This window comes from Phacochoerus africanus, chromosome 16 (genome assembly GCF_016906955.1).
Source record: "Phacochoerus africanus isolate WHEZ1 chromosome 16, ROS_Pafr_v1, whole genome shotgun sequence".
In the NCBI taxonomy this organism is placed as follows: Eukaryota; Metazoa; Chordata; class Mammalia; order Artiodactyla; family Suidae; genus Phacochoerus; species Phacochoerus africanus.
Window position 1 is genome coordinate 52,546,009 of NC_062559.1, and position 12,768 is coordinate 52,558,776.

The following is a 12,768-nucleotide window of genomic DNA, read 5'->3' on the forward strand; positions in this document are numbered from 1 at the left end:
ACATTTCAGTAGCACCTGTCTCTCAGACATATGCAAGTAAGCCTGGAGTTCATAATAATTACTTTTGAACCAGATTGGAAGGATTGATTTCCCTTTCTGGTAGAAAATGAATGAATTTGAGCCTCCTGTGTGCTCTAAAGTAGCGGCAGGTCTAATTAGAGCTCAAGATTTGACCAGTGACACAGAGCTAACTTATTTTGTAGTAAAGAGCTAAAATAGGACAGACCAGTAAATCGTGCCCACTTCTATTTAAATGCAAGTAATTTTTACTCATTTCTGAGTGGGGATGGAAGCCTCAAGTCGTTTGGAGAAGAAACAGCAATTCTCAAGTGGTGGCTTCTCATTCTGCCCACATGTAAATTTAGAAAATTCTGGATTTTTATTTTATTTTGCTGAAAGTGACATCCGAAGAGCAAATAAAAGGCCTCTTTTTTTTTTTTAGTTCTAAATGAAAAAAAAAAAGGGTAAGAAGGAACAAGTAAGAAAATCCTCTCTCTTCCCTTGTATTTTAAGCTATTTTATTTTCTGCTGAGAGGAAATTCATGATCTGAGCTTCGGTTTCATTTATTTCAGTGCCTTGCTGTGCTTGGAAGAGCAGGACTTTAGGACTTTTTTTTTTTTTTTTTTTTGATTCTGTTTGGACAGGGCTGGGGCCGGAGCCCGGCTGTGTGCATTTTCTTGGGAAAGGGTGTGTCTCCTCCTCTCCTTCCGCTCTCGAAGCCCTTGCGCCAGGGGAGCTTGCAGTGCGCAGGGATGGAGAGGGCCTCGCCTCTTGATGGCCATGTTCTCTGCGAATGAGAAAAGGCGAAGCGCAGGTGTTCAGCCTGTCGGAGCCAGTTCCCTGGATTCTCCACACAAAAAGTCTTCTCTCGGAAGAGGAACAGGCCATTGAAGGGGGTTCCACAGACCGGCTCTTCTGGAAACGCCTGTCCCCAGGGCGTGGGGGTGGCTCCGAGGAGGGGATGCCAGGGAGCTGGTGGCGGGTGGAGCTGGTGGCAGATGGGCCAGCCCTGGGCACCTTACAGTTTACTCTCCTCAGCCCAAAGCTTACGTTCTACCTTAGCTCGTTACAACCAAGGCATGAGCTTGACTGAAACTCCCATCTTTGCCACCTTCCCAAGCCCGGGAGCGCTTCCTCACTGACCGGTCACGGGGTCACGGAATGGGGCTGATCACAAGGGCACCTGCAGAATGAGCAGGAGAGAAGGCCGGGTCCCAGGGCTGCCTCCTCGGGGGGCTGCCTTCGAAACCAGGAAGCCCCCATCCGTGGGGCTGGTTTTCCGCATAGCTCAAGACCCGGAGCAGGAGAGCTGGAGCTGGAGTCAAGCGTCTGAGGTCATGTGCTGCAGTCTTTCGCGATTTGTCTCTTACCTGTGGGCAGCTCGCCACCGGCTTGCTCAGACTTCCAGCTGAGACAGATTAGCTTGCTTGCTTTCTCCTTCTCTTTCCCACTCTCTCTTTCTTTCCCTTCCTTCCGCTGTCTTTATTTCTTTCTCCATTCTTTCTGTCTTTCTATGCAGCACAGTGACGGCGAGCAGTAAACTCAAGGGTGACGTTACCACTCAGGGCAGATGGAACTGTCTAGCACCAGGAACTCTGCCCAGTATATTCTGTGATCATCTGTATGGGAAAACAGCCTGAAAAGGAAGGGATGTGTGTATGTGTAACTGAATCACTTTGTTGCACAGCAGAAATGACCACCGCGTTGTAAATCAGCTCTACATCCGTAAAACTTTAAAAAATGAAAAGAAAAGAAAGTAGAATCACAGCAACTATTTTAAGCTCAGATGCCTATTGAGAATTTCTTCTCTTGAGGAAAACCAGTATTTCTTATGTTCCAAGTGCCAGAGAATGCCTCAAAGTCCAATCTTCTTTGTCCAAATAATTGTAGAGTAGCATTCTGTCTGCATCGTGTCACCGTGATTTTTAAGGTCATGGGATTGGAAATGTATATGCCTGATACCCCCCCCCCCAGGACACCTTGGTCTCTTTCTTTTGCAGGCAGCCTCGGCCCACGGAGCCGTTTGTCTCATGCATACCTCTTGCGTCTGGTTCTCTTTCTCCCCAGGCCTTCTGCCTTGTCCAGCAGCCCCGCGTATTCAGACCTGCCCTTGTTCAGGATCTCCCCGCATCGGAACCCCGCCGCAGCTTCCGAGTCCCCCTTCAGCCCGCCGCACCCCTACGTCAACCCTTACATGGACTACATCCGGTCTCTGCACAGCAGCCCGTCCCTGTCCATGATCTCGGCCGCCCGCGGGCTGAGCCCCACAGACGGTGAGTCTCAGACCCAGCCCTTGCCGCCGCCGCCGCCTCCGCCGGGACGAGCCCCAGGGCACCTCCGCCGCCGCGGGTGGAGACGTTGCGCGCCGGGCAGGGTGTTGAGCGCTTTGAGGGCGTGCCAGCACCTCCCCGGGGTGGGCATTCCCCTCTGTTTTCACATGAGCGGGGCGGAGGGCAGAGGGGCCACGTAAACGTGCAAAGCTGCTTCGTTGGCCAGTATGCAGCAGAGGTGGCCCTCAGAGCCAGAAGGCCCGACGCCCAAATCCCCACGCTTAGTCACCGCTCTTTTTGGTGGCTCCCCGTGTGTGTAGACTGGCCGTGTGGCCATTCCCACAAAGTGCAGGCCTGACCAGCACACTTTGCTCCCTTTCTGGGGAATGCTTTTCTGTTGTGCGCCTCCGAAGGATACGTTTATGCAGAGGCGTCCGTGGGAACAGCGCTTGCTCTTCAGACATCAGTGCGCGCGAGCATTCCCGCGGCTCGGTGGTAACAGGTGCTTCCCTGTCGTGGGGGGCGGGGGTCCAGGCGGGGCCGAGGGTCTGCACCTCTGCGAAGCTGCCAGGTGATGTCACTACTGCTGGCCCAGGGCCCACGCTCTGCGCAGCCAGGTCTTAGAGAACCTGGGGGCCCAGACCCGTTGTATGTGCCCTTTGTCCTTGACCCCGGCAGTGGAAGAATGTGGTGAGAAAGGAAACAAACTGTGCCTCTAATTCTCCTATCCTTGGTGCTCATTTGAAGCACTCGAGGACCAAATTCCTATTGGTTCTGTTCGTCTCCCAGCTAATTTCTTATCACATGACTTCTTTTTTTTTATGGCCGCCTTTGCAGCATATGGAAGTTCCTGGGCTAGGGGTTGAATCAGAGCTGCAGCTGAAGCCAACATCATGGCCACGTCAACACCGGATCTGAGCCACATCTATGGCCTGCAACCTACACCTCAGCTTGCAGCAACCCCAGGGCCTTAACCCACTGAGCAAGGCCGGGGATTGAACTCGCATCCTCACAGAGACAACATCAGGTCCCTAAGTCACTAGCCACAGTAGGAACTCCATCGCATGAGTCTTTTTTCATTGAAGCTGTGCATGCCACAGCTGTCCAGTTATAAAATGTTCCTTTGGCTCAGGGAGCACATTTCTCAGCTCAAGCACACACACATGCAGTCTCACTTGTGCTCAGTTGCTGGAATCTTGGGGCATAGCTATCTTGATGACAACCAGAGGATTCTGAGTTCTCTGCAGCAAAGCACAAGGCATGGGTGCTTGTGTCAGCGCCCAGCCAGACTCCGTGCACGCCATCTCCTCAAGCAGCGTTTGACCCTGCGTGTGGTCCATATCCCTCCGCGTGGTCCATATCCCTCCGCAGACACTTCCTGAGGCAGGTTGTATGTGATGGGGCGAGATAGTGGAAGCCCCGGTAAATATCCACTCAGGGGTACTTCCAGGAGTAGCTGGGCTCCAGCAAGAGCTGCTGCCTTCTTTTTATCTCCCCTCAGATTCAGCGCAGGGAATATATTTGTAAGGTACCTAAGGAAGCAGTTTTGCCATTTGGACAAGATTCACGTTCAAAAATAAAACTGTAAAAGAGATTGGACTTAGTTCTGCTTTTTATTGGGTGGTATTTTTTTGTTTTCTTTTTCTTTTGTTGGGGGGGGCTGCACTTGCGGCACATGAAGGTTCCCAGGCTAGATGTCCAGTCGGAACTGTGGCTGCCAGCCTATGCCACAGCTACAGCCACAGCCACAGCCACACCAGATCTGAGCCGCATCTGCCACCTGCACCTGTGTCCTCATGGGTACTAGTCAGACTCATTTCCACTGAGTCACGATGGGAACTTTTTTTTTTTTTTCCTCTTTTTGCTACATCCATGGCATATGGAATTTCCCTGAGCCAGGGATCAAATCTGAGCTGCAGCTGCTACCTACACTATAGCTGCAGCAAAGCTAGGTCCTTAACCTACTGTGCCACAGTGGGAACTCCTGTTTGCCATAGTAATTGATGGAGAGTGTGGGTAAAACACTCTTTGACTGGTTGTGCTGCCTTCCTCTTCCTGCCTTTCAGGAATCCAATTCATACCCAAAGCAGGTCACTTACATTTGTCTCTTGTGGTCTGTGATTTCTGTGTCTCTCTATTTTTAGGATATATAAAAAGCATGTGATATATATAAAACGTATATGGACACATATAAAAAAAAGAATGAAATAATACTATTTGCAGCAACATAGATGGATCTAGAGATTATCATACTATGTGAAAGTAAGTCAGACAAAGAGAAATATCGTGGCATCTAAAAAAATGATACTTGGAGTTCCCGTGGTGGCACAGTGGTTAACGAATCTGACTAGGAACCATGAGGTTGCAGGTTCGATCCCTGGCCTTGCTCAGTGGGTTAAGGATCCGGCATTGCCATGAGCTGTGGTATAGGCTGCAGACGCGGCTCGGATCCCTCAATGCTGTGGCTCTGGTGTAGGCGGGCGGCTGCAGCTCCAATTAGACCCCTCCCCTGGGAACCTCCATATGCCACGGGAGCAGCCCTAGAAAAGGCAAAAAGACAAAATAAATAAATAAATAAATTAATTAATTAAAATAAATAAATAAATGATACTTATTTATGAAATGAACTTATTTATGAAACAAATAGACTTGCAGACATAGAAAACAAACTTCTGGTTACCAAAAGGGAAAGCGGGGAGGGATAAAAACTAGGAATTTGGGATTAACGGATACACACTACTGTGTATAAAATAGATAACCAACAGGGGCCTACTGCAGAGCACAGGGAACGCTCCTCGCTGTCTCGTGGTCACCGATCGTGGGAGAGAAGCTGAAGAGAGTATGTATAGGTGTACATGAGTGACTTTGCACTGTACCTGAAACTAACACGACATTGTAAATCAACTGCGCTTCGATAAAAAACGTGAGAAAGCACATGGACCCAAACATAAGGCAGACACATGCCTGTTGCGAGAATGCTGACGCTTCTCCATCCTAATCATAACCACAGTCAGTACCATTGATGGGGTGCTTTGTGCTCAGCCCTTGCCACGCGCTGTCACCATCCCCGCTCCCAGCAGCCTCCTGACGTGGTGAGAGGGGAGCTGAGGTCTGCACGCGGATCTTGGTGGGTCTGGAGACCACCTTCAGGACTGCTGCCGTGTCCCACAGCTTTGGCACATAAACGGGCGTGCGGAAACCCATCGTTACCCGCTCCTATGGAGCTGATGCTTGCCAATAAATCACTCCAGATTGATAGGTGTATTTCTTTTTGATTTCGTAATAAAAAAAGAGAAAAGAGAGTTTTAAAATTTGGAAGGCAAAATTGCATCTGATCGCCCAGTCCTGTGTTATCAAAGCCAGGCTCTACCGACTTTTCCACTGGCTCTGGGTCCTCCAGCCAGTGCGAGCTGACTCAGCTCCTCCCGCCAGAAAGCTTAGGAAGGTATCTTAAGTGTGTCTAATAGGGCATCAGAGTCAATCTAAGGGGCCCACCCCTCTAAGCGACGTGAGTATACAGGGACTCGCTATAAGAAGCTTTTATTTGGGGGAGCAGACACAGGAATGAGTGTACAGATGCAAGACTTACATACATTTTAATCATTTTTGAAGTTTTGGTGATTTCTCAAAACTAACCTCAGAAGTTCTCGTCGTGGCGCAGTGGTTAACGAATCCGACTAGGCACCATGAGGTCGCGGGTTCAGTCCCTGGCCTTGCTCAGTGGATTAAGGATCCGGCGTTGCCATGAGCTGTGGTGTAGGTTCCAGACACGGCTCTGATCCTGCGTTGCTGTGGCTCTGGCGTAGGCCGGCAGCTACAGCTCCGATTCGAACCCTTAGCCTGGGAACCTCCATATGCCTCGGGAGCGGCCCAAGAAATGGCAAAAAGACGACAACAACAATAACAACAAAAAACCAACCTCAACGATTTTATCCCGTGTTTTATTTTTTCTGTTCTCTTCCTTCAGTTTAATTTTGTATAAATGACATCTAGGAGTCTTCCATGAAAGCAAAATTGGAGTTAAAGAGGTTTTACTAGAAAGAACCATAAAAAGGAGTGGCTGATGTAGGCCACGTGCCAAATGGACTTTGAGATGTCTCAAGAAAAGCTTCCTGGGAGTTCCCTGGTAGCTCAGTGGGTTAAGGATCTGGCTTTGCCACCGCTGTGGCAAGGGGTTGATCCCTGGTCCCAGGAACTTCCCCAGGCTGTGAATGCAACCGAAAAAAGAGAAGGGCTTCTGGTGGACCTTCTTCCAACTGGTAACCGTGCTTTCCTTGTCTCCTCTTCCATGCAGCCCCCCACGCTGGAGTCAGCCCAGCGGAATACTATCACCAGATGGCTCTGTTGGCCGGCCAGCGCAGCCCCTACGCAGACATCATCCCCTCCGCTGCCACCGCCGGCGCCGGGGCCATACACATGGAGTATCTCCACGCCATGGATGGTAAGTGGCGGGGCTGTTTTCCGTAGTCCCGGTGTGGCCACAGTCACCCCAGAAACGGAGAGAGTGGAAGTGCCTGTGGTTGCTCAGCGGGGAACCAGCCCGACTAGTATGTTGATGAGGGTGCGGGTTCGATCCCTGGCCTCCCTCAGTGGCTTAAGGATCCTGCATGGCCGAGAACGGTGCTGTGGGTCCCAGAAGCAGCTGGGATCCCCCGTGGCTGTGGCTGTGGCTGCGGTTGACAGCTGGAGCTCCAATTCGACCCCTAATCTGGGAACCTCCATATGCTGCAGGTACAGCCCTAAAAAAGCAAAAAAAAAAAAAAAAAGAAAGAAAGAAAAGAAACGGAGAGGAAGGGTGTCTAACTTGTCAATCCGGAGGAGGAGGAGGGACCGCCGATGTGCGGGGCTCTGGTTCCCTTGGTTTTTCCAGGAAGCGTCCTTGGATTCGGGAGCGCTGGGTCTCCCCGATTCGCTCAGTTCATATCAATGAACTGGAAGACGCAGCCCGTTGTCATTTGGCAGAAATTGACAAGAAGCTCTCCTGCCCTGATGGTCTTGGTAACAAAATAAGAGAGTGTGTTTGATTCTATGAATGTGCTTCATCCCTTGGTTTCACAGATTTTATGCTTTAAAAATTAATTTAAAAAAAAAGCCCTAGACTTGGTTTTTCAGCTCTTCAGTGATATATTTTTTCTTATTTTTGTCATGTGTTCTGTTTATATTAAAAAGTATGTCTCACCTTTCACATAGGAAGAATGATCTTTCATATAGGAAAAACGAAAACTATGTCCAAATCAGAAAGGACTCCTTTTAGGACCTAGCAGTGGAAGAACATGGGATCATTGGATGCACTTTAGATCACTTTCTTTGGGGTCCCTCAAGGCTTATGATGGGTCCTTTGTGTCACTTCTCCAGACGTATGGACCGGAGCCTGTGACTGTCAATTTCCAGGGCGTCCAAGACTTCTTATTTACTCCAGTTCTTTAAGTCCCCGTCCACTTGCCACGTGAACCTGAAGCATCGCCCAAAGTGTGCCTAACCAAAGCCACTACCCTCTGAGTGCAAAGGCAGTGCATTTCAGTAGGACGTGTGCTCCAGGGTTTTGCTGCGTAGGGCTGTAGGGTTTTGCTGTAGGGTTTTGTTGGTGTCTTTAGTAGCAGTGATCGATTTGTGCTTATCCATGTGGAGTCTGTTTGGATTCCTCTGTGGCAGTGGGTATGCCTCAGTCCACTCTCTGGCAGGGGTTGGTACCGTTGTCCTCAGCTTTGGAACAGAGAGAAGATGGTTGGTCCATGCAACAGAGAATCTACAGGCTTAGTCATGAACTCACTTAGCTGTGTTACACAGGAACACAGCTGGCATGGGTTTCTGTGGGGGAGGTCGTTGTCACACACAGAGTAAAAGAAACGTGTTACCTCTTCTGCAGGGATTTTGTAGGAGCGAGAGTTTCAGATTCATCATCACCACGTTTCAATTAGGGGTGGATGAAAAAAAAGTTGAGTGTTATTATGCAAATTAGTTGTTTAAACTCTGCAAATAAAGAATTAAAATAAGAGCGAATCCTTGGGAGGTCAGCCCGTATTACCTTCTCTATTTGATGAGAATGTATTTAGTCAGGCAATGCAGGGTTTTATCTAAATAAAGGATGAAGCTACCCTTTTACTTTGTAAAAACTAATTAAAGGAATTTTAATTTGCCAGCGTATACGGTAAATTGATTGTCATTAAGTAGGAATTTAGATGTCCCATCATTCATCACATACAAAGAAACCTCCTTTTTCTTTGTCAGAATTTTTCATTAGAATAGAGAAACAAAACAATTAACAGGAGGCCTAATTGGAGATATCTGTATTGGAGCAATAAGAATGCTGGGGCGTTTCTTCCAGAAGAAAGTGGTAGGATCAGTGAAGAGCCGGGCCACTTCTCTTTCAGCTGTTTTGAAATCCTCTCCCGGGCTGGGGATCGAACCAGTGCCGTGGCAGCCACCTGAGCCGCCGCAGTGACAACGCTGGATCCTTAGTCCACTGCACCACCAGGGAACCCTGAAATCCTTTCCCTCTGGCTCAGCTATTCCCTCAACAGAGGGTCCCAAACCACAGCCCCAAATCCTGATAATTTTCTTTCTATGTTAGGGGGTTGGGAAGAGTGTATTGAAGGGTTGGAAAGTGCTGAAAGTACTATATTCCTATCCTCTAAAACAGTTGCAATAGCATTTAGCTCAACAGAACGTAAGAATGTTCTCAGGGTTTCAATGTAAATCACAGGAGACTTTTTCACAGAGAAGTGAAACAATTTGAAATTTCTGCCTTGGCTCTGAAATAACAAAAGCAGAGCCAAACTGGGATCGAGCTGGCCCCCCTGTTCCATTGTCACAGGTCTTCAGGACTCTTCAGTTGGCAGGAAGGGCAGCCCGCTGGATTCAGAGGAGCACTTGACTTTTAAAGGTGCCCACACCACACCGGGCCAACTTGAGTTTCCGCCAGCTTCGGGATAGAGTACTTAGGTGTTGCGTGTTAGAATGAACACGTCTGGTTTATGGCTCTAATTCTGCCTTTTGGGATTCGAGTGACCTTTTAAGATAAGACAGCAACTAATCCCCGTAAGGATTATCCTAGCGATCCCCTAGGCACTCCTAAAACCACATCATCTGCACTGGTGGAAACTGACTTAAATCAGTGTGCATCTTGGAAGGAAACACAGAAGGGCTGGACCAGCCAGGCCCTGAGAACGTGAAGGCTTCCATGGAATGAAGCTTCCACGGGAGGGATGAAGCCAGGCCCTGCTTTCTGTCTTTGGATGATGTGAGGGGATATGGGGCTCTGGGGTTTTATACTAGCAGACAGCCTCCTTATCTCCTCGGTGATTTTAAAAAGAACCAGGGGATCAGCTCTGTCTGGAAGGCCTGTTGCTGCTACCTCTGCCAGGCGGCACAGAGTCCCATTGAGGGGGCTTCTTGTGGAGGAGTACGTGGAGGTTGACCAGAAGTCTGCTTTGTCCCTGGGAACCTTTGCAAGTGGAGTGCATTTCGTCAATGAAAAAGCTGTATGAGGAGATCAGGCTCTAATCAGTGAGTAAGAGGGACCCATGTACGCGTCGGGCAGATGCCGTAATAAAAGTAAGCGGCTGGTTTAAGCACTAAAAGCTGGGGGCCTCCTGGGATTGTTGTTTTTGTACTAACACAGCCCAAATCAGGTGGGTAAGGAAACTATTCCAAATGAAGAAATTCAATTTTCGATGTGCCTGAAAGAAGGATTTGAGCAGGTACCACATTCATCATTCAGATTGGTTTTCCAGTTTGTGTGTGGAGGGTACTGACTAACTAAGTTCCAGTTTGTGATTTATTTGTTATTCGCTATAACGTGCACCTATTTATTTCTATGATATTTTCTATAGAGTCTTTCGTAGTCGTCTATTATATTTCATGAAATGATCTCCAAGCATGTTGGGTTATTATCTTGTGTCGAGCTCTGTCTCTGATGAAGAAAATGTTCCCAGTGAGTTTTCTGGAGACCCAGTGCCTAGACGTTTTTCTGTAAAGAAGGCTTGCCTCCTACTTCGGTTTTCTGGGGACCACAGAATCGCTGACTCTCTAAGCAGGTGTCCCTTGCTTTGAAATAGAAACTTTCCATCGTTCCTTAAAAGTAGTCGTGTGTGAGGTGCTCTTACCTAGTGGGAGCATGTTCTCATTCTGTCATTCAACTTTGGTTTGATGACGCTTCAAAAAGGCAGGAGGGGGCCTGTAGGCCGTCTTTGAGCTGTGCCCTGAAATTCAAATCTCTAACATCTACCAAATTGAAGGCAAATGGGCGTTTAATTTTTAATTCTCTGTGTAAAAAGCATTGTATTACGTTGGCATGCATTTAGCTGTGAGTTACTAATCTCCAGACTAGAACTTCATGGGTGGAATCTTCTTGAAGTCGGAAAATTCTGGTCAGGGCAGAGAATTAATTGATTGATTGATCTAATAACCAGAGAATTAAAATTGACTCATGTTATCTTTTACTATAATGCTTGGAGGGCTTCACAGATTTCCCCAGCCTTGGGAAATCTGTGAACAAACCACATCCCAAGCTTTTAAGTGTCTCTTGGCTCTTAGGCGGTTAGGTTATAGGGGATTTGGGGCCGGGGCTCCTCAATCTTGAGACTCCGGGGGCCAGATGTTTCTTCCTGGGGGGGAGGGGGCTACTCTGCACATTCCAGGGTGTATAGCAGCTTCCCTCCCTTGAGTTGTGATAACCAAAATGTCTCCAGATGTTGTCATAGGTCCCCAGGGGGCAAAATCCCGCCCCCCCATCGAGACCCATTAATTTAGGATAATGTGTTTATGTTTTTTCAGCAAAGCTGCAAGCATTCCGTGGATCAGATAACTACGAAAATCATGGGGGAATGAGGGCATAACTAAGCTGAATTTTTTATCTTAGGATACTTTAATTCATTTTTTCCTCCGGCTCGTAGCCGAAAAAACAGTGCATGTTGGGGTGGGGGTGGTGTGTAATGTGACTGTGGGAACCACTGTCTTTGTCGCTTGTGGTGAATTAATGATGAGAACATCTAAGCAGCCGTCAGATTCATAAATCACTGGAAATGAGAGGGAGAACACATAAAAGTCTTTCCCTTTTGTTTAGCAATTTATCATTTTGCCTGCACATTAATAAACAGAGCTCCCCCGAGGTAAGCCCCTGGAAGATAAATATTTCTCCCTAATTTCCTCAATTGTAGCCAGTAGATCACAGATGGGAGCAGTGGGACTTGTCACCGCCAGTCGCCGGCTTTCTCTCCTTCACTTCTTCCTCGAGGGGAAGTGGGACTAGATGACGGGGACCGGTCCAGCCGCAGGTAACCAGGTGGTTTTGTTTATATAACAGGCACCAGATTCCCCAGCCCCAGGCTGTCAGCCAGGCCGAGCCGAAAACGCACACTGTCCATATCACCGCTGTCGGATCATAGCTTTGACCTTCAGACCATGATAAGGACGTCTCCCAACTCCTTGGTCACGATTCTCAATAATTCCCGCAGCAGCTCTTCAGCAAGTGGCTCCTATGGCCACTTATCTGCAAGTGCAATCAGGTATGTATGTTCCCCCAAATCCCTTCTGTGTTTTCTTAATAAAATGCCAGCCCTCACCTACACCTGCGTTAGCAGAACGGACTTGGAGCAGGACCTACAAGGAAGAGTTAACAAAAACAGGACACTGAGGAGTTCCCTGGAGGCCCAGTGGTGAAAGATTGGCATTGTCACTGCTGTGGCTTGGGTCACTGCTGTGGTGTGGGTTCTACCCCTGGCCCGGGAACTTCACCCGCATGCTGTGGGTGAAGCCAAAATAATTAAAAAAAAATAAAATAAAAAACATCACCAGGGGAGTTCCCGTCGTGGTGCAGCAGAAATGAATCTGATTAGGAACCATGAGGTTGTGGGTTTGATCCCTGGCCTCGCTCAGTGGGTTAAGGATCCGGTGTTGCCATGAGCTGTGGTGTAGGTCGCAGACGTGGCTTGGATCCCACATTACTGTGGTTCTGGCATGGGCCAGCAGCTACGGCTCTGATGAGACCCCTAGCCTGGGAACCTCCATATGCCGTGGGAGAGGCCCTAGAAAAGGCAAAAAGACAAAAAAAAAAGAAGAGGCCACAATAATTTTAAAAAATAAAATAAAAAACAGTACCAGGGGAGTTCCCGTCATGGCGCAGTGGAAATGAATCTGATTAGGAACCATGAGGTTGCACGTTCAATTCCTGACCTCGCTCCGTGGGTTAAGGATCCAGTGTTGCCATGAGCTGCGGTGTAGGTCACGGATGCGGCTCAGATCTGGCATTGCTGTGGCTGTGTCATAGGCCAGAGGCTACGGCTCTGATTAGACCCCTAGCCTGGGAACCTCCATGTGCCACGGGTGCGGCCCTACAGCAAAAAAACAGGACACCAGGTCTGACCTGGGGTGGGGCTGCAGGTCACATTTCACTGGGGTGGGTTCGAGAGCCAAGCTTGGGGCCGAAAAGACTTGTTTTGCGGGTGTTAGTGAGCAGCGCCGCCGATGGAGAAATAGTAAGTACTCAGTAATGACGTC

At 48.6% G+C, this 12,768-nt stretch overlaps 1 protein-coding gene across 1 annotated transcript in view; it reads left to right on the top strand.

Moving 5' to 3' along the window:
- Window positions 1-12,768, top strand: part of GLI3 (GLI family zinc finger 3) — a 302,221-nt gene that overhangs the window by 195,108 nt on the left and 94,345 nt on the right. The window contains 3 exon segments of the mRNA XM_047763791.1: window positions 2,069-2,274; window positions 6,566-6,712; window positions 11,576-11,777. Of these exon segments, the coding sequence (XP_047619747.1) occupies window positions 2,069-2,274; window positions 6,566-6,712; window positions 11,576-11,777 (555 nt within the window).